The sequence below is a fragment of the Ciona robusta genome, chromosome 3, assembly GCF_009617815.1.
Source record: "Ciona robusta chromosome 3, ASM961781v2".
Classification (NCBI taxonomy): Eukaryota; Metazoa; Chordata; class Ascidiacea; order Phlebobranchia; family Cionidae; genus Ciona; species Ciona robusta.
The window spans coordinates 1363779-1386473 of record NC_143237.1 but is presented as its reverse complement, the minus strand read 5'-3'; the positions used below and the strand labels follow the sequence as shown (position 1 = coordinate 1386473).

Below are 22695 nucleotides of genomic sequence, written 5' to 3'. Positions count from 1 at the left end.
TATTTGTAATTATTCACACTTACGGGTTGGAACAAATGATTGCTTATTGTTTAAGGTTGCCACCCGCACGTTTCTCCGCTTGGCCACCATAATATTCGTTCCTTTTCGTTGCTGCATAAAATCTTATACAAAAACTTAACGTGTCTTGATTGTAGTATATATATATATATATATATAGAACCCGGATGTTTATATATATATATGCGCAAATAAATAGGACTTTTATTTCAGTTCAATACAAGTAAAACTAGGTTTCACTAAAGCAAACTCCCATGCTATTAATTAAATAGGAAAAAAATACTTACAAAATAAAGAAATAGTAGAAAATAAGGGGACACCCGGATTTGAACCAGGGACCTCTCGATCTGCAGTCGAATGCTCTACCACTGAGCTATATCCCCGCCGGCTGTAGTATTGCGCAATGTTATACGTACGGAACTATTATAAACATCCGGGTTGTAGACGCTGCTGTGTTCTAAATTGCGGCATTTCAGCAATGTGAACACTTTACAGGTCTTATTCATAAACCTATCAATTATAACTTCGATAAACAAGTTAGATTTCTATTCCGGCAAAAAAATGGCATAAAACTAATCGATTCTGGTTATACTTACTTAATAAATATATAGTAGGGTACCGTTAGTATATTATATTCCACATTTTTTAATTGTATGATTACCAACGCTCTTTTAGAGTCACAAGGATTGTGTTTTATAGTTCTGTAAATTTGTTTTGCTTACTACCAAATGGGACGATAAAGATAATGAAACGTGAACCATCTTACCCCAGCTCACTATAAAGGGTGTCTGTGCGCTGAATTGCCATCAGTTCAGCGGCGGCCATCTACTCGGAAGCTCGGTTTCCTGTTTTAGGCAGCACAGCTTGTTGGGCAGCACAGCTTACTGGCTTAAACTTATAACCTGTGGCTTTTACCAGTACTTTTCCATCCTTTCTAAGAAATGTTGCACGCGCTGGTAGTAAGTTTTATTACAGACGTTATTGTGTTTATGCGCATTAGCTTGAGTTTGAGGCAAACTTTAGTGCGCTGAGTATATGTGAGGTATAGCTTAAATGTGTATGAGCGTACATTGCTCAAGCATACTTAGCTATTTAGCTTACATGCGTATAAATAGATGGTTGAGAGAAAATGCTCCTATTGCGTGATATCTTTAATGATTTGTAAAACATGTGTTAAATATGCAGGTAATCAGACGCCATTTTGCGATACAGCAATATATTGGCATATTTGCATATACTGTATTCGTATTGTTTCGTATCATTATAAAACATATCCTTTGTGACGTGTCGGTTCTTTTGAGGGTTACGTATCTGTTCTTCGTATCTTCCATTCAGTCGGTCTGTTTTGTGTCGTGATTCAGTATTCTGCGGCCTGAGGGGAAAGTAGTACTATATATATATAAATGTACCGGTACGTAATGTTTCAGCACCTAAAATGTGCTTTATTCTCCATTTATACGTGTCAGGGAAAATCCTTACAAATTGTGCGAAATTTATATTGGCATGTTGTGCTCATTTTATATTTTACTAACACTGTAATACTCCAACAGAAAGATATTTTAGTTTGAGATTTATTCGTGAGTTTAAAATTTTTAACAATGAACGGTTGTCACGAAAGCGATATTGAAACTTTTTTGAAGTCAGTATTTGATCTTGTCCTAAAAGAAGGGGTGACCGAAATAAACGACAGAACAAAACCAGTGATCAACTTTAAAACACCTAGCGAGTTAAAGCAGATCTTGGATTTAGCGATTCCTGCCAAACCTGCGAGTCATGCACAGTTATTAGAATATTGTGAACAGGTGTTTAAATATAGCGTGAAAACGGGTAAGTCTCTGTAATCTGCAAACCTATGTAATGCGTGGTACTTGCTTATAAAAACCGCAAAACGTCGCATTTCCAGCGTGTTTTGCCAAGGGGAAATCCCCGTAAATAGGAACCAAAATCGTAATGTTGTCCCGTTTCTGGTCTAAAACGACCATCCATTTGCATAATCCTGTTGAAAATAACCAATCTGAGTTTAATATATTCTCGTATTGCACAAATAATGGACATAAAAATGTGTTGTTTCAGGCCACCCACGTTTCTTTAACCAGTTATATGCTGGTTTGGATCCATATGGATTTGCTGGACAAGTTGTAACAGATGTCTTGAATACTTCAATGTGAGTTTTAACTATTACTTTATATACAAAAAATGGTGCTAGTAAGGAATTCTCCCCCTTTGTTATTTGCTTAGCCGTATAACCACTAACCTTTAAACTACCAAGCTTCTTTAACATTTCCCACCAGCCCAATCTGTAACGTACCAGAGAATTCTTTACTAGTACCAACAAGTTTTAGTTTTTGAAACAGTTCTTCTGATATTTTTCAATTGTAATCTTAATTTTTTCCATTTTTAGGACAGAAAATAAAAGATTGCCAGAATATATTTTTTAGACCTACAGTTTTTCTTGTAAAAGCAACATTATGCAGCATTCCAGCATATATAACAATATATTTGTTAGATACACCTATGAAGTTGCTCCAGTGTTTGTTTTGATGGAGAAATATTTGCTGGATCATGTGTGTCATCTCATTGGATACAAAGAGGGAGATGGAACATTTTCACCAGGTTAATATTTCTATGTGGGTGAGGTCCTACAGTGTGGTACATCATAAGTCCTGAGGTTTAGGCCAAAGTTAGCGAATAACCTCAGCATTGTATATGTACAGTCTATTCTATGTGGGTGAGGTCCCAAAGCGGGGCAAGTCATTAGATCTCAGATTTATGCCAGAGTTGGCCCATTACCCCAACATCTAGAGTGCTACAACCCATTAGTGACCACTGGGTTGAAGCAATGTCTATTAATAACTATCCTAAAAACTTAAATGCCTAGTGGTATCAGTATTAAGCATCAAACCTGAAATTCTTCTTATTAGGTGCCAAACCACTGGGCTGCAGTGCAGGACCAGGTTAACAATTATGAGATAACATTGTGTATGTTTGGTATTTATACTTGTTATAACTGACTTATAACCAGTGGGTACAGGGTTCAAAGCTCCATGCTCCTACCATATTGACATGGAACAAGACATGTTAGTGTTAATTGTTCCTACTTGCACCTACTGTTGATGGTTTGAAAGTTAGATCAGTTTGTGTAATATCTATGCCTATCCTTTAGTACAACAACATTGCAAGGATGGTAACTAAAGAATAAATTCCACTAAGTTGCGAAAATTTGTAACCTTTGATGTTTGCAGGTGGATCATATTCAAATATGCTTGGGATGAACTTGGCTCGGTTTCATAAATTTCCCCAAGTCTCAAAGACAGGAATGAGGGCACTGCCACGCATTGTTATCTTTGTTTCAAAACACTCCCACTACTCAAACAAGAAGAATGCTTCTCTACTTGGAATTGGGTCTGATGATGTCATTGCTGTTGCTACGGACAACAGTGGTAGGATGGATTGTTCAGATCTTAAACAGAAGATTGAGGAAGCTGAAATACAGGTTTGCATTTTGCTGTTGTTGCTGTAATGTGTTTAGTAAACAGGAAACACATTCTTGCATACGGCAGAAGTATATACGTTCGTAAGAAAAGTCTCGCATATGGTGTTGACAGCCTATTAATTACATATGTCGTGTTTACACTATGTAGCTTTAAAGTTTAGAACCAATATGCATTTTTTTGTCATTGATTTAACAAAGCATACTTATAACATAAGTGTTATAAAAATAAATTCAGTCTCTGTTAACATAACGTTTCATCGCCTTACTTTTATTTATCCAAGGGTGCTATTCCATTTCTTGTTGTCGCAACTTGTGGAACTACAGTTCTTGGTGCATTTGACCCATTAGAAAAAATTGCTGATATTTGTGAAGATAAGAAGATATGGCTTCACGTTGATGTAAGTTGTAAAGTAATATGTTAACAAAATGTTGATTTTTTAAGTTATAATGGTAATGACAATTTGCAAATATGACCCTGATCTGGTACTCATAGAGTTGAAAGATTTGTATACAATTGTATAATAAAAAACATATATTTCTCCCAAATGACATATTCAGTCTTCTATTCAGATTAAATGTTATGTTAATACTTATAAAATATCTGTTTTTGAGAAGAGGCGTATCCAGAAATTTAAAAAGGGGGGCGAGGTCTGCAAGTTTTTGCTTAGAAAATGGACGAGTGTAAACTGTAACATGCTCAATAAAAACATACCTTGACTGACATAAATAATAACGCCCATGAAAGAAACACGTAAGATTGATTTAAAACTTTAAAAATATGAATAAAAATATGAATATGATTTTTTAAAAATTCAAAGGTGGGGTCCGAACCCCCTGTGACCCCCCCTTGTATACGCCCCAGTTTTTAAGTTATAACATTATTCTTTCACAAATATAGATATTTGACTATCTCTAATAAACCAGTTTTAATAAAATAATTAGGTAAATAATGGCTGCTGATTTTGCTTTGTTATTTACAGGCAGCCTGGGGTGGAGGTGTTTTATTTTCATCAAAATATCGCCAACTTTGCAAAGGAATACATAGGTATAATTTCCATATGTTTATATGCTAAGTATTATGTAGATAAACTTTTCACAAAATTCATAACACAGTGCTTAGACTGTTTGATTGTTCTGTTAACTAGACCCTTGGGCATACCAGTTTGAAGCTGGTCCTGCTATCATTGTAGGAGAGTATGTGTCCATAGGCGAGGCACTTAACGTATATGCTTTAACTCACTATTTGTTTATTTGTCAACTATAGGAAAATACAAATATTTAACACCTGGGTATTTTGTTTCCAAAGTGAGCCTTTTCTGTGTACTGTCGCCACACTTTTCAAGTAAACGCTGTCTCAATTTTCAGAAGTGATTCTGTTGCGTGGAACCCACACAAAATGCTGATGGCTCCATTACAATGCTGTGTGTTTGTCACCAAGCACAGCAACAAATTAGTAAAATGCCACTCAATTGAAGTTCCTTATTTATTTCAACAAGATAAGACGTTATATTCTTCAGAATATGACATTGGAAGCAAAGTGATTCAGTGTGGAAGAAAGGTGCTGTAAAGAAATAAAGAATATAGATTCTATAGACTATAAACTTTCGCTGATAATTTAGACAACCCAATAATGACCAGTGATCACTGGGTTGGAGCAATTGCGGTTAAGTGTCCTGTGCAAGGTAACATACAACAACAATGGTAGTAGCGACGAGCCTTGTGCCCATTACCTCTGGGTTATAAGTAGGCGCCTGCTTTGCCATGGCGCCAGTCAATGTGCTTTGAATAATATAAATAAACTATGGCAAACTTTAATACTAACAAACTCTTTTATCTTCCAGGTAGATGTATTAAAGCTATGGTTAATGATGAAAGCACATGGCAGTACTGGATTAGAAACCAGAATCAACAAAGCTTTCCTGAATGCACAAAAGCTTACAAAGTTGGTTGAGGTCACAGAAGGTTTTGAACTTGTTTGCAAGGTGAATTGCAAATTTCTGTGATTGCTTACAAATGAATGAATGTAATTTATTTATCCTTACATTGTGGCACTGCTTAGAGGTTTCCACCTGGAAACTATGCAACATTGTAGGTGATATTGTATGGCAGGTGGCTTTCAAATTGCTGAATATAATGTGATTGCTTATAATCCACCCTTAGTGGTATTAATTGCCTGAAAAATTAGTGAAGTGAAATGTATTTTATTAGTGACAGGGATTTAATCTTGCTTTGTTCTTTTGCCAGCCGGAATGCACCAATGTATGTTTCTGGTATATACCTAAAAGATTACGTTCCTTGAAGTGGAGTCTCGATGATGACAATTTCTGTCGCAAAATGGCGCAAGTACCCCCTTTGATCAAAGAAGGAATGACACAAAGTGGAAGTTTGATGGTCGGATACCAACCTTTAGATGGAAAACCAAGTTTCTTTCGAATGGTTGTGATTAATGATAAAGTTACCACTGATGACATGGAATTTGTTATCAAAGAAATTGATAGATTGGGATCAGATCTTTAAACACCTCGTGTACCTTGTACGGTACTTTAACTAATACAAGCATATTTGTGGTGTTATAGCTGGTGAGCTAGCAAAGTGTTGGGTCTAAAAATGTTCCATATGTCTCACTGATACCTGCTGTATGATTTTTTTTAAATCGGCATTTGTGTCAAAAATCAATTGCAAAATTGCGCAAAAAAACATTCTACCACATCGAAATTTGTGTTTCGGGATAGTGAAAACCCTAACAAATCGCCTAATCTGTAACATAGCGGTTTTCACTTGTATGAAATGTACTAATACGCATTCTATAAGGTAATAATCTAATCTTAGTTTAATTTTTGTGTACAAAATACCTTGATACAAAACTTTTTTGCACAAAAGCCCAACTTTTTTCTATAATAAATTATAAAACTTAGTGAGAACTAAGGAACAATCTGGCACCAAATATTTTATGAGTAACCATGTATGGTATTATAAAAGATAATGTGTGATATGCTTCTGTTCTAGGTACATTTTGTTACAAAGCCTAATTGGGAATATGAATTAATATTTATAATACAATTATACACTTACAACAAATCTTGTATGTAATTATCGTGAAAAAAAGAATTACTGGTTGCCGCATGCGGTTACAATAATAAAAGAGGGGACACCCGGATTTGAACCAGGGACCTCTCGATCTGCAGTCGAATGCTCTACCACTGAGCTATATCCCCATACGGTATGCACCTTGTAAAGTACCAAATTAGAACACTCAGAAAATGGAACGCGTCTCGTACAACACTGAATCACGCCAAAGAAGACGAAATTGTTGCGAAATATTTTTAAAAGCAAAATCCGCAAAGGTTTATTATTTATATAACATCTAGGCTTAAACACAGAAATAAAAATGAATAGAACGCGCATCTCTAATGTCGGTAAAGGAGAGAGCATGATACACTCTCTCTCTTTCGCGGGTCGTTCCCGTTTACCATTGTAGTCAATGGAATCCAGGGCGTTTTATGCAGTTTTTATTCGTTTTTTTACTTAATTTAAAGTTATAAGGTAAAACAACTATTTTCTAGTATATATATATTTCTAATAAACCGTTTGTTTGAAGTTTTTAATCAAATTTATTAAATAATTAAATTTCCTAAACAAGCGCTAAACTGTAAGCGTTAACCTACCAAATAACTAAACTGGCCTAATAAACTTGAGTAGTTGGTGTAGTTTTTGAAATAAACAGCTGAAACCTCCTAAAACTACTATGCGCCTATCTTTTACAATGGAGACTAAGCGAAATTGGGACGGAGTTGGCGGTCACGTGAATAGAAGAAAAAAGATATCACGGTTTTGGAAAGTTGCGCGTTCTACTCTTTTTTATTTCTGTGGGCTTAAAAGAATGACATTTTTGAATTAGACATTTAAGTCGCCGGACTACATGTCATTGGATATAGCTGTCTGCATTCAGTGCATTGCCGTCGGAATTGCTCTCTCTGCAGGTTTTGCAACGTGTTACCGGTGGTCGTTTGCTACCAGAATATGTTATAAACAACGACATTAAAACCAGGTGTACGATAAAAAAAGTCCGCATTTTAACTTTCCAGTGTTTCATTGCTTTAAAACAACTTTTACAGTGAAGTTCCCGGTAACGAGCGACTTGTAGCCAATTTCAAAAGAGGCTATCATATAGCCTTAAAAAGTAAACATACGAACCGAGAGATTTTATATACATAATACTATTACTGTTGATCCTATATACCACAAATGTATATTTTGTAGTAACGTTGTAATACTTTAATTTTTATATAAAACTTTTTTATTGTCATTTTTCATGTTACTTAACTTTATCTGTATATTTTCCCTCCCTTTAGGTCAATTAGGCTGCAATTATATGACAGTAGGTAAACAACTTTGCTGTCATATAATACCACCTGCCTATTGGCTGCAAGAAAACAGAAGGACTTGCTTTGGGTGCATGTCTAATGAAAGAAATTGATTTGTTGTGATATTGAACATAAAACTTTACATGGTAAGAAATGCATCAGTGACCATTTGTGTACTAGTGGAAAATTCTCTATAATGTTACAAATTGGCAATTTGAAAAATGTTAATGGTTAAAAAGGAGAATTCTTCACTAGCACATTTTTTTGATTAAAAACATATTTTTAACTTTTAATAACACCTTGATATGTTGTAAGATAGCCAAGTTAAACAGGAAAAGACAAATGAATGAACAACCGAGTTTTCAAGATTGAGAGAGAAAGTCGTTACTTCTTAGTCAGAATTTTCTAAGGACAGTTACCAACTGAATATTTTTCCGGAACTGAAGTGTGAAGCAAAATAAAATGTACAGAGAACTTATAGTTATATAATTATATAGGACATATAGCTGTTACTTTATTTTTTTCTTTTTATATTTTAATATTTAAACTAGTATGTATTTCTCAAATTTTAACATTTTTGTTTGAGTTATTTGTTTCTTTAGTGATGAAACTGGAAAGTTATAACAGATTTTCAACTTGCACCATCTTGGATACCACAAGAGAAAAATGCATAGCCATTAGTATATTTGCAAAACAGATATAATTAATATTGCAGCAGATAGAAGTTTAGCCGTAGTCATGGCAGCAGAAAAAATAAACAGGGTTTTATCATAATAATAATAAATACCATTTAAAAAAAGTAGAGATATTAAAACCTAAAAATATTAAGTTAATTTTTAAAATTCTGTACATTTTGCTTCATTGATTTGTTGTTAAAAACGAATTAACTTAGTTATATAGTTAATGTATATATCAATATGTGTATCTAAGGTTCAACAAAATAGCAACAACTTCTCATTTCCACCTGTATTAAAACATGAAGACGAAGGGAAAAGGTGGGTTCGTTATTCAACATAAACTGGAATACATTATATTATCTTAAGCGTAATAACGTGATCAAATATATAGTTTTTTTTGTAAAGTTGTACCAGATTTGGCATACTATCCTACCACTATAATGGAACATTAAAGGAGGGAATTGTTTTTATAAATTGTTCATACTATCTTAAAATTCTAAAAAAAAAATATTTATAGAAATAAATACATTTCTTTTAGTTTGTTTAAATCATTAGACAATTTAGAAGGAGGTTAAACAAATTGCTTAAATTATTATTAATAACATTATATTTGGATGGGGCAAGATAGCCCATGTTTTAAAATATTCTCATGGTTCAATCAGTAGTAAACAGAGTTGTACACTTTCTAAAAAAGAGTTGTTAAAACACGATTGGGAAACCTTGGATATTTATGTGCTAAAGATAGGCTACCTATCTTACCCAAAGTACTTTATGACAGGCCTAAACAACACTAACAGAACATACGTTTACAAACTGTAGACCTAATGCATCAAAAAACCCACGGCGTAAGCTACGCAACAGAAACCACGCATATTGTGACGTAACGTACTGACCCAGCACGCATGAAATCGCAAATTCGTTTATGGCTGTGCACCGACTGCGTGATGCATTTGAAATACTACAATATGGGTGCAAAATAGCTTGAATATTGCATCAAATGAAAAGTAACTGACGCAACTAAAACTACCTACCTTCATTTAAGAAAGTTGATGAACAAAAGCGACGCGCTGTGGGTATTATATTCAAGGCGTGACTTTACTTAGCGCGCAATATTCGCATTTCTCACCTCCAGTCGGGAGGTCTTTGACTATTACATAGACTTCCAGCTAACTTCGTAAGTGAAGGTGGCAACGAGACACTACACCGCTACCCACTGGGGCTTTGTTGTTCCCCACCACGTGTTCTACACTACGGGAAGAGCAAACAGCCGCTCACGCTTTAGAGTTGTGAGAGAGAGAGATGGACCGGCGCTGACCAGCGGCCGCCGAGCATTGCCGATGATCTACCGGACTTCTTCTTTTCTGTCGCATCTCTATTTAAACACGACGTTTGTTTTTTACCTTTTATTCCGTCACTCTGTGACCCAGATATAGAACAGAGTTAGATCAACCACAGTCGTGGAGATAGCTGGTTACTACGGTGATTCAACATCATGTATTAGTTATCGGTATTGCCAGTTAAAGGACTACTAACCGTCAAGATGTAGGACAGTTACCAAAAAAGGCCCTAGTGCAACTTTCACCGTAAACGATTCATGCAGAAAACTAGATTAAATCGCTATGCGCATTGATGATTAACTTTGGCGCTAGTTAAAAATGCCAAGCATAAGTAAGACACATCGTTATTAGAAATACTGCAAGTGTATGTTGCAGTTTATCGTCGCATGTTAGTAGTTCATAGTAATTTTATGTCAGAGTTACGTTCCGTTATGCGGATTTGAGATACCGATTTAAAATCCGTGTTGCAGATCAGGCATCCGAGTATTGTTATGCTAATAAAATCGAGCTATAAATTGTAAATCAAGTAACCAATGCTTTTGCTGTTCTTTGTTTATGCCCAAGCAGTAACTCTGTTTCAAGGATTAATATGTTCAAATGATTTTTATGCGCGAAAATATTTTGAATCACTTTTTTGTCAGGAAGCGTGAAACAAAAATAAACATGACAGCGAGTGTGAAATATAGTTTAACACCACTGTTGTATAGTTTTAAATAGACATTTGTAAACAGCGCCATCGCGTAAACAAGTATGCGTTTTACGATAGCATTGTAGAGATTGGTGTTCCGAACATCACGTGTCGCGAAAGCGCGAAGTTCAATTGTTAGCGTTCAATCCGCGATCGGACATCACTAATTAGCCGCGCAGTAAAGCTGTCAGTCCAATCAGTCTAGGTGCCAAGGTACACAAAAAGCGAGCGAAGTTTTGCAAAGAATTAGAGCCGAGTTGTCGTTGATGTGCATCGTTCAGTCAGTAAACTGCAGTCGTGTTTTTGATTAGTTGTTATTAGTAATATGTTATAGCATAAGCACTCCGATCATACTCCTGATTTTCTCGCGTAGGTTCCTGTCTGATTTAAAAAAAGCGAACCTAGTAAAGCATGAGTTCTGGTTCTCAGCAAAGATAAATCATAAACGCAAAAGTAACTTGTGCGTTCCAAATGAAGATGAATAACGTGGAGTATCCAGAGAGGCATCAATCGACCCGAGAAATGCTTCATTGCCGCGATTATGGTGAAGTCGGAACTTTAAGTCCAGTTATAGCTACCCACAACCCCCACGCACAAGTTCAGCACTTTGTTGGCTTTCAGCATACTCCCCAACCTGGTGCCGATCACCTGCATAACACGCCTTATCCGATTGCCTTCGGAAACCCACAAAGGGCGCCAAGTTCCTTTGTACCCTTGGGTGAAAATGAACCCCCTGAACATTGTGCGCCGTCGGTCAACGGTCGTTCTTACAATTCAAATGCAATTTCTTTGTACGGTTACAATCACCATCCGTCTAGCCCAAACGTTTCAAGTCCCCTTGAAACTGGCTGGCCGGACAACACGCCCAGTCCCAACAATGGTCGAACCCCTACATTTGAGGAATTGCGTTGGCGAGATGCGTATCGTAATATCCCAGCCCGTGGTAAGTTTCCATGCAATTAATAAATAGCGAAGTGGATTTCAACAAAGCAAACGAAGGGCGACCGTTACCCTGCATTACGTCACTCTGTTTTCTTACCGCTCGCCTCGGATGGTTGCGTAAACAGGGGTCAGGGCAGGTTAAACCCAGGTCCGAGAAACACGGGGTCAGCTGGTGTCAAGATAGCTGGCCAGTCAATGGGATTCCACTCTCCCACACGACCCTCTCTTTACTTATCCCAATGCTCTCTTACTCGCACTCCGACTAACCGTTGCCCAGTTGCCGGAACGTAACTAGAGAGGTTTACATTGGCGATGCAAAATACGGAAACTTCGTTAATTTCAAGTGGGGCCTGTGCCTGTAGTTTTCACTCCAAATGATCATTGCGCAATCCTAACCAGTAACTGTGTTTTTTTTGCAACAAATCCATGGGAAGGGCTACATTGGCGATGCAAAATACGGAAACTTCGTTAATTTCAAGTGGGGCCTGTGCCTGTAGTTTTCACTCCAAATGATCATTGCGCAATCCTAACCAGTAACTGTGTTTTTTTTGCAACAAATCCATGGGAAGGGCTGTAAAAACTAAACAAAAAATGCTTAGTATTAAATTCAACACAATTTCGGGCAAACACTAAACCTTGTAGAAATTAAATTAGTATAACTCAATACCAAACCGGCAGTAGTTGATTGTGTTTTCGTAATTTTGACAAATCTAAAAGGGGATTTACGCATTACCGCGTCGACAAATTGCACTCCTTTCTGAACGGCTTGCTTTGAAGTAATTACTTGTTTGAAAGCAGACACCTTTCAGTAAGCGTTCATTCAAATTTCAGCAATTCCGCGACAAAGCGGCGGTTAATTTGCGGATTTTTGTCGCTAATTGTTGCCAAGGAAACGGGAAACAGTTCTCATTTTCATAAACAGCCACTGTTTCCTGCGCATCGAATTTAAAATATAGTATTAGGGGTAAGATGGACATCGTTAGCACATAATATCCAATAATTCCCAATCGTGTTTCTAACAATTAACACGGCTGTTCCTAGAGTCGTCAGAATACGGTTATATAATTTTTTTATTTGCTACATAATCAGGCGATTAAAATGATTTAAAACATAAAAACATGTACCATAACTAATATAAACCTGTTTTGCAATTTTAGCTTAATATACAAACGTGACCAAGACAGTTTTAATATAAATGCTATCCTTGTTTTAATAATAATACTGAACCTTGTCATTTCAGCTCAAATTGAGATCATCCCGTGTAAGGTGTGTGGAGACAAATCATCAGGAATCCACTATGGTGTTATAACGTGCGAAGGGTGCAAGGTTGGTATATTTTATGTACAGTACTGTGGGGTAAGATGGGAGCACATAATATCCAAATGTTTTAAAAAATCGACAACGGTCTATGAGAGTCGTAAGCATAAAGTTTTATCAATTTTTTTAATGCTGTTTGTTTACTACAAATAGAAACGAGAAATATATGGAATAGGCGTCTCATCTTCCCCCACCCTACTATATAAATCATACTACATATTTTGATCCTGTATGTTTTACTTTAACATTTTTTCTGCATTTTACTTGTAAAGGTTTTATTGTATTTTATTTGAAGTAGTTTTTATTTCATTGGTTGTAGCCTTAATTGAAAAGCTGTTTGTTTTAGAGTTTCTATTGCCAACAACAAAGTGGCTTTATAGTTGTTTGTGTTCCCTATAAAGAGTTTTATATTCCAGCCACCCCTTAAAGTTCACCATCGGTATACAACTCGTAAGTACCGGTGGTCGAAAATAAATCCGATCCTAAAACTGTCTTATCAGTAACGACCTGCTAACCCACTTTTCCACATTGTGTTTCTACGCCCAAGATGTTGGAAATAGCGTTCCGACTTCAATTACGCGGTGGATGTGCCGAAACTTGATTTTTTTCTAATTTTTTTTTACAATTTATTCGATTTTGCATTTTCTGTAAAATCATTTTAAATTGTTTAATATTTAAAATTTTACAAACTGAATCGCGAGATAGCCGTTGCCCTTAGCAACTTGATGTCACGTCTCGCTTGAGCGGATCCCGTGCTTGACGTCTTTGTTGTATACGTCACAGATAGCTGTCACGTCACCACGTCCAACTGTCGGGGACCGGACGCGTTAATTTAAGCAGAAGGCCATTGTGTGTTATCCATCCCACAGCGTAGCGCGCCATAAGAACAGATGAACTTGTGTATAATACCACAGCTCCGGTCCTTTACGCTAGCGGTTCTATGCGTGATACCGAATCGCTTGCTGCATTGCGGGAGCGCAATTATAAAACCACGTATAGCTGTGTGACAAAGCCAGAGATCGCACTGATAATGTGCAACACCGGACGTCGTTTGCAACATGTTTGGTAAATCACCACAGGAACTTTAAAAAGTACACCTGTGTCTCACACGCATTATACGTTCCCACCAAGCGTCGATTCGGCCTACTTCCGCGCGCGATGACAACTAAATCATGTTCCATTGTCCCGCGAGTGTTGCGTCATAACCAAGCACATTGTTCGTAACAGAACGACACGACAAGTTTACCTGTCGCACGCTCAACGCTTATATCATCGAGGTCGTGTTAACGGGTCAGCAATGCGAGTCATGCGCTGTTGCATTGCATCTTGGTGTGTCTTACCACCGAGCGATTCACACGCATTCATTAAACGCAATATTCCCTGTTGTTATTAACCGACGCGTTTGCAAAAAATATTACTCACATTTCCCCTGCTGCTAAAATAGGGAGATAACACAACTGCTTTGGGAAATGCGGGATTTTATTTAACACACGTTTCCCCTCTATTACATGTTTTTAACTAAAAACACCTTATAAACAGCTTTTAATACGACATATTATTCCGCTCCCAGGGCTTCTTTCGTCGTAGCCAACAGAACAACTATGCATACTCATGCCCACGTCACGGAAATTGCATCATAGACCGAAGTAATAGAAACAGATGCCAACATTGCCGGCTGCAGAAATGTCTCAGGGCTGGAATGTCAAAAGACGGTGAGTTTAAGATGATTGCACAACAACACGACTGACTGGAACTTGATACTTAATTTAGTTGTATTGCGTGAACGAATGGACATTTTGTAATATTTTTCATCGGAATTTTTTACCCTAAAACGTTGTTTCACTTTGACTATTTCTTATGTGAAAGTTTTGTTGACAAGACATTAATCTTACGTTGGTTTGTAATTTACAACACGGGAATTTCGGGCAGCGTTTGTTCAGTTCTCAGTGGTAATTACAGCGGTCAGTTTATTTGTGTGAAAGGGACGATTTATTGGTTGGATGAAGTAGTTAACCGGCATCAAGCGATGGCCAGTTTTACAAGCAAGTGATGCGGCTGTTTGTTTTGGCCGAAACTAGGCCGTCTTTGCCGACGCCTTTGGATTCCCGCCTTCCCTCTTGACTCGCTGAACCTGGACAACGTTACCTGGCTTTGTTTGACGTTCGTATTATCGCAGCCTGGCTTCGCGCCGACGTGTTTACGACGCCGGATAGCGTCAAAATCGCCACCGCCGCGGCCGCCATTGTTTCCCCCCCATCTTACGACCGCTGTTGCAGCTGCACGCAGCGACGTCTATTTGCGCTTAGTTTTATCAGATTCAATTATTAACTCCTACTGTTCGTCCTGCAGACCAATCTGCGGTCGTGTTGTTTGATTACTGTGAGACTGATCACGTTCAAGCGCCCAAATAATTCATTGATAAACCTCAGTTGCATTTCGGTCGCCAATTTAGCTTAATTATATAACCAATCATAGTTCCGTACACATACTGTACAGTAAGATGGATGTCGTTAGCACATTATATTACATATTTTTCAATCGTCCATTAACAATCAACAACGCTTGAGTTTACGCTTATGTAATTCTGTAATATACTTTGTTTCAACCAAATGAGACGATAAAAGAAAAGTAATACATGAACCATCTTACCACAACTTACTGTACACTGCAGTTAAAACGGGCACACATGTAACATCTTGCATATTGGGCGCACAACTATTTCTAAGTGTTAAGAAATTGCTTGTTTTTAGTAACTTTCTTTCTCAACCAAGTAAAACTATCGACGCGTTGCTTTTCGTTTTCTTTTCCCGACCCGTAGGTTAAAAGTGCGGCCCGCAAACTTCATCCCATAGACCTCAAAATTTTAAGAAGACACATTAATCCCAATCATGCCTCCCTTTGGTTTTCCTCCATTTATTTCTTGTTAATCTTATTATAAATATTTCTTCAGCTGTCAAGTTTGGCCGTATGTCTAAGAAGCAAAGAGATCGTCTTTACCTCGAAGTTTTAAAGCAGCAACAAATGAGAGCTGGCCAACCGCAAGTTGAAAGTGAGGCTTTTAATCAAACGAAGCCCAACACAGTAACACACAGGTATTATACAATAAATAATTTCTTAAAATAGAAGTATATCTACTTAGTATACTTATTGGAAAAAAGATGAAACACTTTATTGTAAAATACCGAATAAATTTTACAAAGAATGGTGGTTTACAAAGAAAATTTAAATATTTTAAAGCCGTATCCTCACGACTCCCATAGTCCGCTGTTAAATATTTAAAACACGATCAGGATATTTGGATATTATGTCCCGTTCTTCCCCACCCTACTATTATCTTATTTTAGTTAGTGTACATTATTTTTGAGTCAATATACCTTATTTTTTAGTTAGTATACCTTCTATTTTTAGTGTACCTTCCAAAAAACTATTTAAATAATTTTTAAAATGCTAGTATAACTATTAGATCACTTTTTAAATTGCATTACAATGCCTTAACCGACTTATAATTTTTTAGCTCCCCGACGGAATCAAACGTCACACCATATTATGCATCAGCGGAGCCGCGAAATGACGTCATTCCGACGTACCAAGACACCTCCCCACCCTCCATGCATGGTGGTGACGTAATGGTTAAGATCGAACCCCCAAATGAAACAGCTTACAGTCAAACCCACGGCCCTCTAACCCCACCAGCCCCCCAAACCATCCCGGTAGAACCAAAATCAACCGAGTATTCCGTCACAAAGAACCATTATTACGATGTGCCTACGTCATCAGCCGAACCACAATCGAACCCGGTTCCTAACTTCGATATCTCTGGTATGGCGGTCTCCTATACACGATAACATTACCATTTCAACTGCATCCCTAACCATGTATTTTTACAGAGAACCTTGTGAGCAATATATGCGAGGCTTACTACAAAACGTGTCAGTATTCCCGAGAGGAACTTGCCAGTTATTCTAAAGCTGTTCGCTCCCAGGAAGGGACACTCCAGTTTCAAAATATGGTAAGATTATCTATTTATGCAATCATGAAATGCACATTTTTTTGGTTTAACAATTATTTCATATTTAGTATTGTGGGGTAAGATGAAAACCGTTAGCGCAGAATATCCCGTGTTTTCTATTCGTTTTAACAATTCAAAACGACATTTTAGAATAACAAGCACATGCTTATATATGTTTGTAATTTTTCTTTGTTCCCCACTAAATGAGACAACAAGATAATAAAAACACATCTTATCCCAATCTGTCATGTTATCAGGAAATACGCATTTTCATTGTCCAGCAGTTGTTTATATACTTCCAATACGCTAAACATTCGTTAACACTTACAATTTGAATTTCAAACTGGACTACCCAAACGAAGTAATGCACAGTAATCACGGTAACAGTTAATGTCGCAATAACTAAATAAACAGTTTACAACAAAAATGCAAAGCATGAATGAATTTTAAAATGAACAGTCCAGAGCGTTTTAACTATTAATAAAATGTAATATACCGTTTTAACTAAATGATAAGATTTACAATGAAGCCTTGACTTTGCAGTTCTTATCCTTTCTATTCTACAGCCACCAGATCAGTTATGGGGTTTATGTGCAGAGAAAATAACAGAAGCAATACAACATGTCGTCGAGTTCGCTAAACATTCAAACGCTTTTATGTCGTTTGATCAGCACGATCAAATCATTCTGCTCAAAACAGGTAAGCACATGATAAGCTTATGTTTTTACGTTTTTCTGTCTAAAAAATTCAATGTGTCCAATATTTTATCCATATAACATTACAGCGAGTAACATATTGTCAATTTTCCTTGGCGCTGCTAGCATTGTGGGCGTATATGTCATTGGGCATGACACTTGGTGGCAATTGCTTCAACCTAATGGTCACTAGGTTGTCGAAATTGTCAGCCATAAATAAACAATCACCCACATTGTTACACATGACAACTCATAAGCGGGTACGAGGTGTATGAAACATAACACCTGTGTTATAACCACAGTCGTTGCCCTCACCTAAGGATAAATAAGTTGCATTTATCACCAACATTATATTCCAGGTTGTCTTGAAGTAGTGTTGGTTCGCATGGCCCGTGCTTTCAACATCACCAACCAGACTGTTCTATTTGATGAGAAATACACGCCAATAGAAACCTTTAGAAGTCTTGGTAAGAACTCTAAATGTAAATACTGTGGGTAAGAAGAATACCGTTAGCACATTATATTCCATATATCCCAAAAGTGTTTTTAACGGTTAAAAATGCTCCTTAAATATCTTGAGGATAGGGTAGGGTTACATTTAATACCATCAAAAGGGATGATATAATAAAAACAAGAACTAACTTACCCCAACGCAGTGTGCGTTATATTTTCCTAGTGTTTTTAGATGTTTCAAAAACTCATTCTTAATCAAACTATAAACCAGTAACACTTAACTTCGACAGGTTGTGACGACTTAATAAGCGGAATGTTTGAAATGGCGAAATCCATCGCTGAACTGAACCTTACTGAGGATCAGATCGCTTTGTTCTCGTTTGCAGTTCTTATTACTGGAGGTAAGACACTTGTTTGTTTATGGGGTTAAGTAAATGAATAGTATTACTTTTTTTATGACGTTTCGGTGGGGCAACCACCGTCACTATAGCACGGATTTTCTGTTTCATACACCTCGTGTTCGATTTATCATGTATGTAAATTTGTGGGTAAACGTTTTTTTAGATTTTTTGTTATGTATATAGCTGACAATTTCGACAGACCGTTAATGCTTTCTGGGTTGGAGCAATTGCCGTATGGGGTTTGCCCAAGGACGCATGCGCCCATAATAGTAGGCCTAACAGCGTCGAGACTTGAACTTGTATAGTTTAGGCCATGCATCCACCATGCGCTGCATTTTTGAAACACTTGTCTACAACCTATTTGTCGTTTATTCAGTATCTGCATACACGGCCGATTTTATCATTCTCATTATCACAGTGCGCTTCTAAAATGCCTGCGCAAAGAACAACCAATTCCAATCACTTATGCAAGTTGTCATTGAATGCAACGATAAATATTTTTGCACTGAAGCCAACCATTGAATTAAACTTAATGTTTATTTTCAGATCGACCAGGTTTATGGGAATCGAACCGCCTCAACAAACTCCAGTCTGTTGTTTTGGGGTCTCTGCAAGAAATGTTTCATAAAACCCATAGCGACCCACCCGATATTTTGACCAAGGTACTTTTTTTCTAGTCTTATGCTAATGGGCTAACTCTGTCCTGCAAGGTGTTGGGTAGTTGGACAAGCCTTCGCCTAATTCTTGAGTTCAAGGCATGCCATGCCGTAGCACCTTACCCACGTAGAATGTAATAAGTTTTTGATATAGTTTTGCATTTGACTTGTATATCATTCTATTGTATATGGGTGATGCACTATGGTGTGATGGAATATAATAGACTAGAAGATACTTTTAACACTTTCTGACAAAAATAGTAATCTAAAAACTCATTTTTATGTTAAATGTTGTCGCATGGACAGACGTTTGATCTTTTATTTAGATGGCCAGATATGGAAACTTGTTATTCATTTTATATTATATATAACACAAATTCGTTTTCAGTTGGTAATGAATATGCTGAACCTTCGGAACCTGAGTCGTCTACATTCCAAATACTTCCTTTACTTCAAACATCATTTCGTCAATGTTTCACTCCCTCCACTTTATAAGGAGTTATTTTTCGTCGACGAGAACCAACCTCCCCAGCACTTTGCCCCGAACCCCGCTTTTAATCAGCAACGTCGTACAAGTAACGATCCACAAGAGAACGAATACCACAAGCATAGTTTTCTCGATGGTGGGCTGGCGACACCGAATGATCTTGGATCTGACGCTAGCTCAGGTTCATGTGCAATCGACGCCCAATGCGCTATACTACCCGGGGCTGGGTTCGTACCTTGTACCAGTCGTTCATCATCGACGTCTTCAGTCAGCAGCAGCGGGACAGCGCCGCTTGGAAACCTGAGTTGTGACGACATATCGCCCATGTTGTCCGACAACAAATCGCTGACCGGGGACCAACAGAGCCTTGACCACGTCTCAGTAAATCACTCCGATGACCAGATTCAGCGCAATCAGTTGGCCGAGGCCGAGCGGTTAATGGAAGCCGCCATGAACGAGCACGTTCCTCACAACTCCCAGACAGCCTACCCTGTACAAATGACAATGCTAACACAACAGCATCTTCACACACACGATGGTAGCCTTGGTGGAATTCCTCATCTATCCATATAAAACTGAACCTCGTAGATCCATCTTCACAGCGAGCCTTTTTTCTATTTATTGAGTATATTAAGAACAAGTATTTAGTTAATTTTCCGACACCGTCTATGCAGTAGCGGTCCGATCCAAAGAGATTTTAGCATCAGTGTTGGCGACACAGCCCTGGTTGCCCGTAACACTTCTTTTTTCCGCCGAACACTGGTTTTCCTAATTTGCTCGACTTGTCGTATTCTGTCGGTGCTAAACGTTTCTCGTCGCTTTTGTAAGCATGCAGTTTAGCTTTTGCACCCGGGACAACATAATAGTGAGCCGTACATTTATTTCTAATCAACCAGCTCTGTAATTACGCCCAACCCCTCATAACCGCCTAGGGTTCACTATAGTCTGTAATGCAATACCTCCGTTTCTAGCATACGTAACCTCATTCTGCATCATAGCTATACACCTAACTTAATCCATTCAACGGCAACTATATAACGGACGTCGCATACGCCTCTTGCTTTTTGTGTGGTAGATTTCGTTAAAACGCTATTCCATGTAATGAAATTTACATTAATCAAAGTCCCGCTGTCTTTATAAGTGTATTGAGACAAGACTCCATCCAACTTAGCATATTAAACAACCAGCACTGTTTTGTCGCCACCTTTGTACATAATGTTGCCACAATATTCGCCTGGTCAAAAGGTGTATTCATGTTTGGTCGAAGTTCGAATTCTCTCGGCTCCTCTAACCCTCAAATCCACGCATACAGCGTTATTAAGTCGCCATACCTCACCCCGTTATAACACCTCCGACTTTAAACCACGTTGCATATGCGTCAAATCAATCCACCACGTGCAACCATCAATTACTTTTTGATGTTTACTTTGCGGCGTATTTTTATTCCTTTTTCAATTGTCGTAAAAGCCTTCGCAATCTTCGCTAAATTCACCATCACTTGCTTATGACGTCACCGCTTCGGGCCTATGACGTCATCGGTAATGACGTCACAGAGTTTTGATGACGTCATCAACCGTTTGTACAGCGCTATAATGTCGCCATGTATAGCCCTTCTGCAGCCCACTGTGAAGCCTCTTCGTTAGTTTCTGTACATAATTCAATTGTTCAATCCCCTACAGCCATAAGAATATAAAATGACGAACAGTATGTTCAGCGTAACCAGCAATCGAATCCTTTCTTCTTTTTCTCTCATGGTTCATTTGAGAAAGACTATCTCATATTTCCTATCGCAAACTATCGCTTGTGTACAGCCCCGTATTCGCAAATCATTCGACTTTTCTAATGACGCCGTGCACTATGTAGCCAGTATACGTTGCATTATTGAACCATTCGTCTACAACACAACTGTCGAGTATTCAGTATCTGCATACACGGTCGCTTTTATCATTCTCATTATCACAGTGCGCTTCTAAAAGGTGTTGCCCCAGCGTGTAAGGTTTTTGCTTCTTACCTGCTCTTTCTGCTGTCTTTCTTATTGTGCCGCGTTCTCATAAACGCCTTAAAGGGGAGCGCCAAAATATTAAACATATTTCACACTTCCATTGTTGCTGTCTATTCTATTTACAGACATTACTAATAATGCTTGGAGATTTAAAAAAAGGACGAAAAATATAACAAATGACTAAAAAAGAGAAAATAAAAACATTAAAAATAAATCAGCATGACATAAGAATCAGAACGATAAGAGAAAAACATGTGTCTACCATAAAAATATTTAGCTGACCTCTTATTTCGATACGTGCCCAGTCATTATAGCTATGCTCTCTTTGTTCCTACTTTTAGTCCTTTTTCTTTGACTGGGGAGGTAGCACGGAAACTTATTTTTAATAGCAAGTAAACGATATTAGAAATATCTTGTTTTTTAATTCACAAATCCTGTGAACTCTTTTAAATTTAGCTTTAAAATGCTTTAAATTTATTCGGTAAATGCATTATCATGATTAGCATAATGGTAGTATACAAAAAAATATTGAAAAAGGACGTTGCCTAAATTCACTTACAGGTATAGTTAATTCACCTATAGTTGTTAAGCATAGGGAATGTCATTAAATAATGTGTGAAATGTAATCTATTTTGGTACAAGGCATACCAATGCTGCCATTAATTAGGGTCTTAACGGCAACTGCTTTTTTTCATACACATACATAAAAACAAAAAATAATAAATCACCTAAATAATCAATAACCACCCACAAAGTAACTTGTACGCAGGCTCGAGGTGTAGGAAACAAAACACCCGTTCTATAACTAGTATTGTCACTGCCCCTCCATGTGGGGGTAAATAAATTACATTTATTCACATTACTAACATTCCCCCTACAGAGCTCCTACAGAGCTGTTAACATTCCCACTACAGAGCTACTAACATTCCCCCTACAGAGCTGTCCCTAAGGTCACAGTAGAAATAAAATATTACCCACCCCCCCCAAAAAAAAACGCTCCGGAAGGACCAACCGGGTGCCCATAATTCCCTGGTCCTCTAGTGTCGGTCCAAAAAAATTTACCTCGAAATACCTTGGTCTTGTTTCGTCCACGCTTCCGTTGATTCACAGACGACCTCAAAAGTGGATTCTAATTCTCAACAGATAGTAGCAATGC

General features: G+C 37.6%; 2 protein-coding genes and 2 non-coding genes across 5 annotated transcripts; 2 read left to right on the top strand and 2 right to left on the bottom strand.

Moving 5' to 3' along the window:
* Positions 1–329: 329 nt before the first annotated feature.
* Trnac-gca (transfer RNA cysteine (anticodon GCA)) lies at positions 330–401 on the bottom strand. Its single transcript has one exon. It is a non-coding gene; the product is annotated as a tRNA-Cys (tRNA).
* Positions 402–1470: 1069 nt separating this feature from the next.
* LOC149737499 (cysteine sulfinic acid decarboxylase-like) lies at positions 1471–6589 on the top strand. Its single transcript, XM_089873647.1, has 9 exons — positions 1471–1845; positions 2092–2182; positions 2525–2631; positions 3261–3511; positions 3793–3909; positions 4492–4556; positions 4877–5069; positions 5353–5493; positions 5756–6589. The coding sequence occupies exons 1-9, from the start codon at positions 1617–1619 to the stop codon at positions 6026–6028; spliced, it is 1467 nt and encodes a 488-aa protein (XP_089729773.1). The 5' UTR covers positions 1471–1616; the 3' UTR covers positions 6029–6589.
* A 65-nt stretch (positions 6590–6654) lies between these two features.
* Positions 6655–6726, bottom strand: Trnac-gca (transfer RNA cysteine (anticodon GCA)). The gene has a single exon. It is a non-coding gene; the product is annotated as a tRNA-Cys (tRNA).
* A 1137-nt stretch (positions 6727–7863) lies between these two features.
* Positions 7864–21639, top strand: LOC149737497 (nuclear receptor ROR-alpha A-like). Of its 2 annotated transcripts, XM_089873641.1 has the most exons (12): positions 7864–8021; positions 8806–8870; positions 12760–12845; positions 14407–14548; positions 15787–15928; positions 16351–16655; positions 16724–16845; positions 17412–17544; positions 17900–18007; positions 18284–18394; positions 18941–19056; positions 19439–21639. In XM_089873641.1, exons 2-12 carry the CDS (start codon positions 8852–8854, stop codon positions 20108–20110), a joined length of 1956 nt encoding a protein of 651 aa, XP_089729767.1. In that variant the 5' UTR covers positions 7864–8021; positions 8806–8851; the 3' UTR covers positions 20111–21639. The 2 variants fall into 2 exon arrangements, with proteins under 2 accessions (XP_089729767.1, XP_089729766.1); XM_089873640.1 differs by lacking the exons at positions 7864–8021; positions 8806–8870 and adding an exon at positions 10691–11520.
* Positions 21640–22695: the final 1056 nt, after the last annotated feature.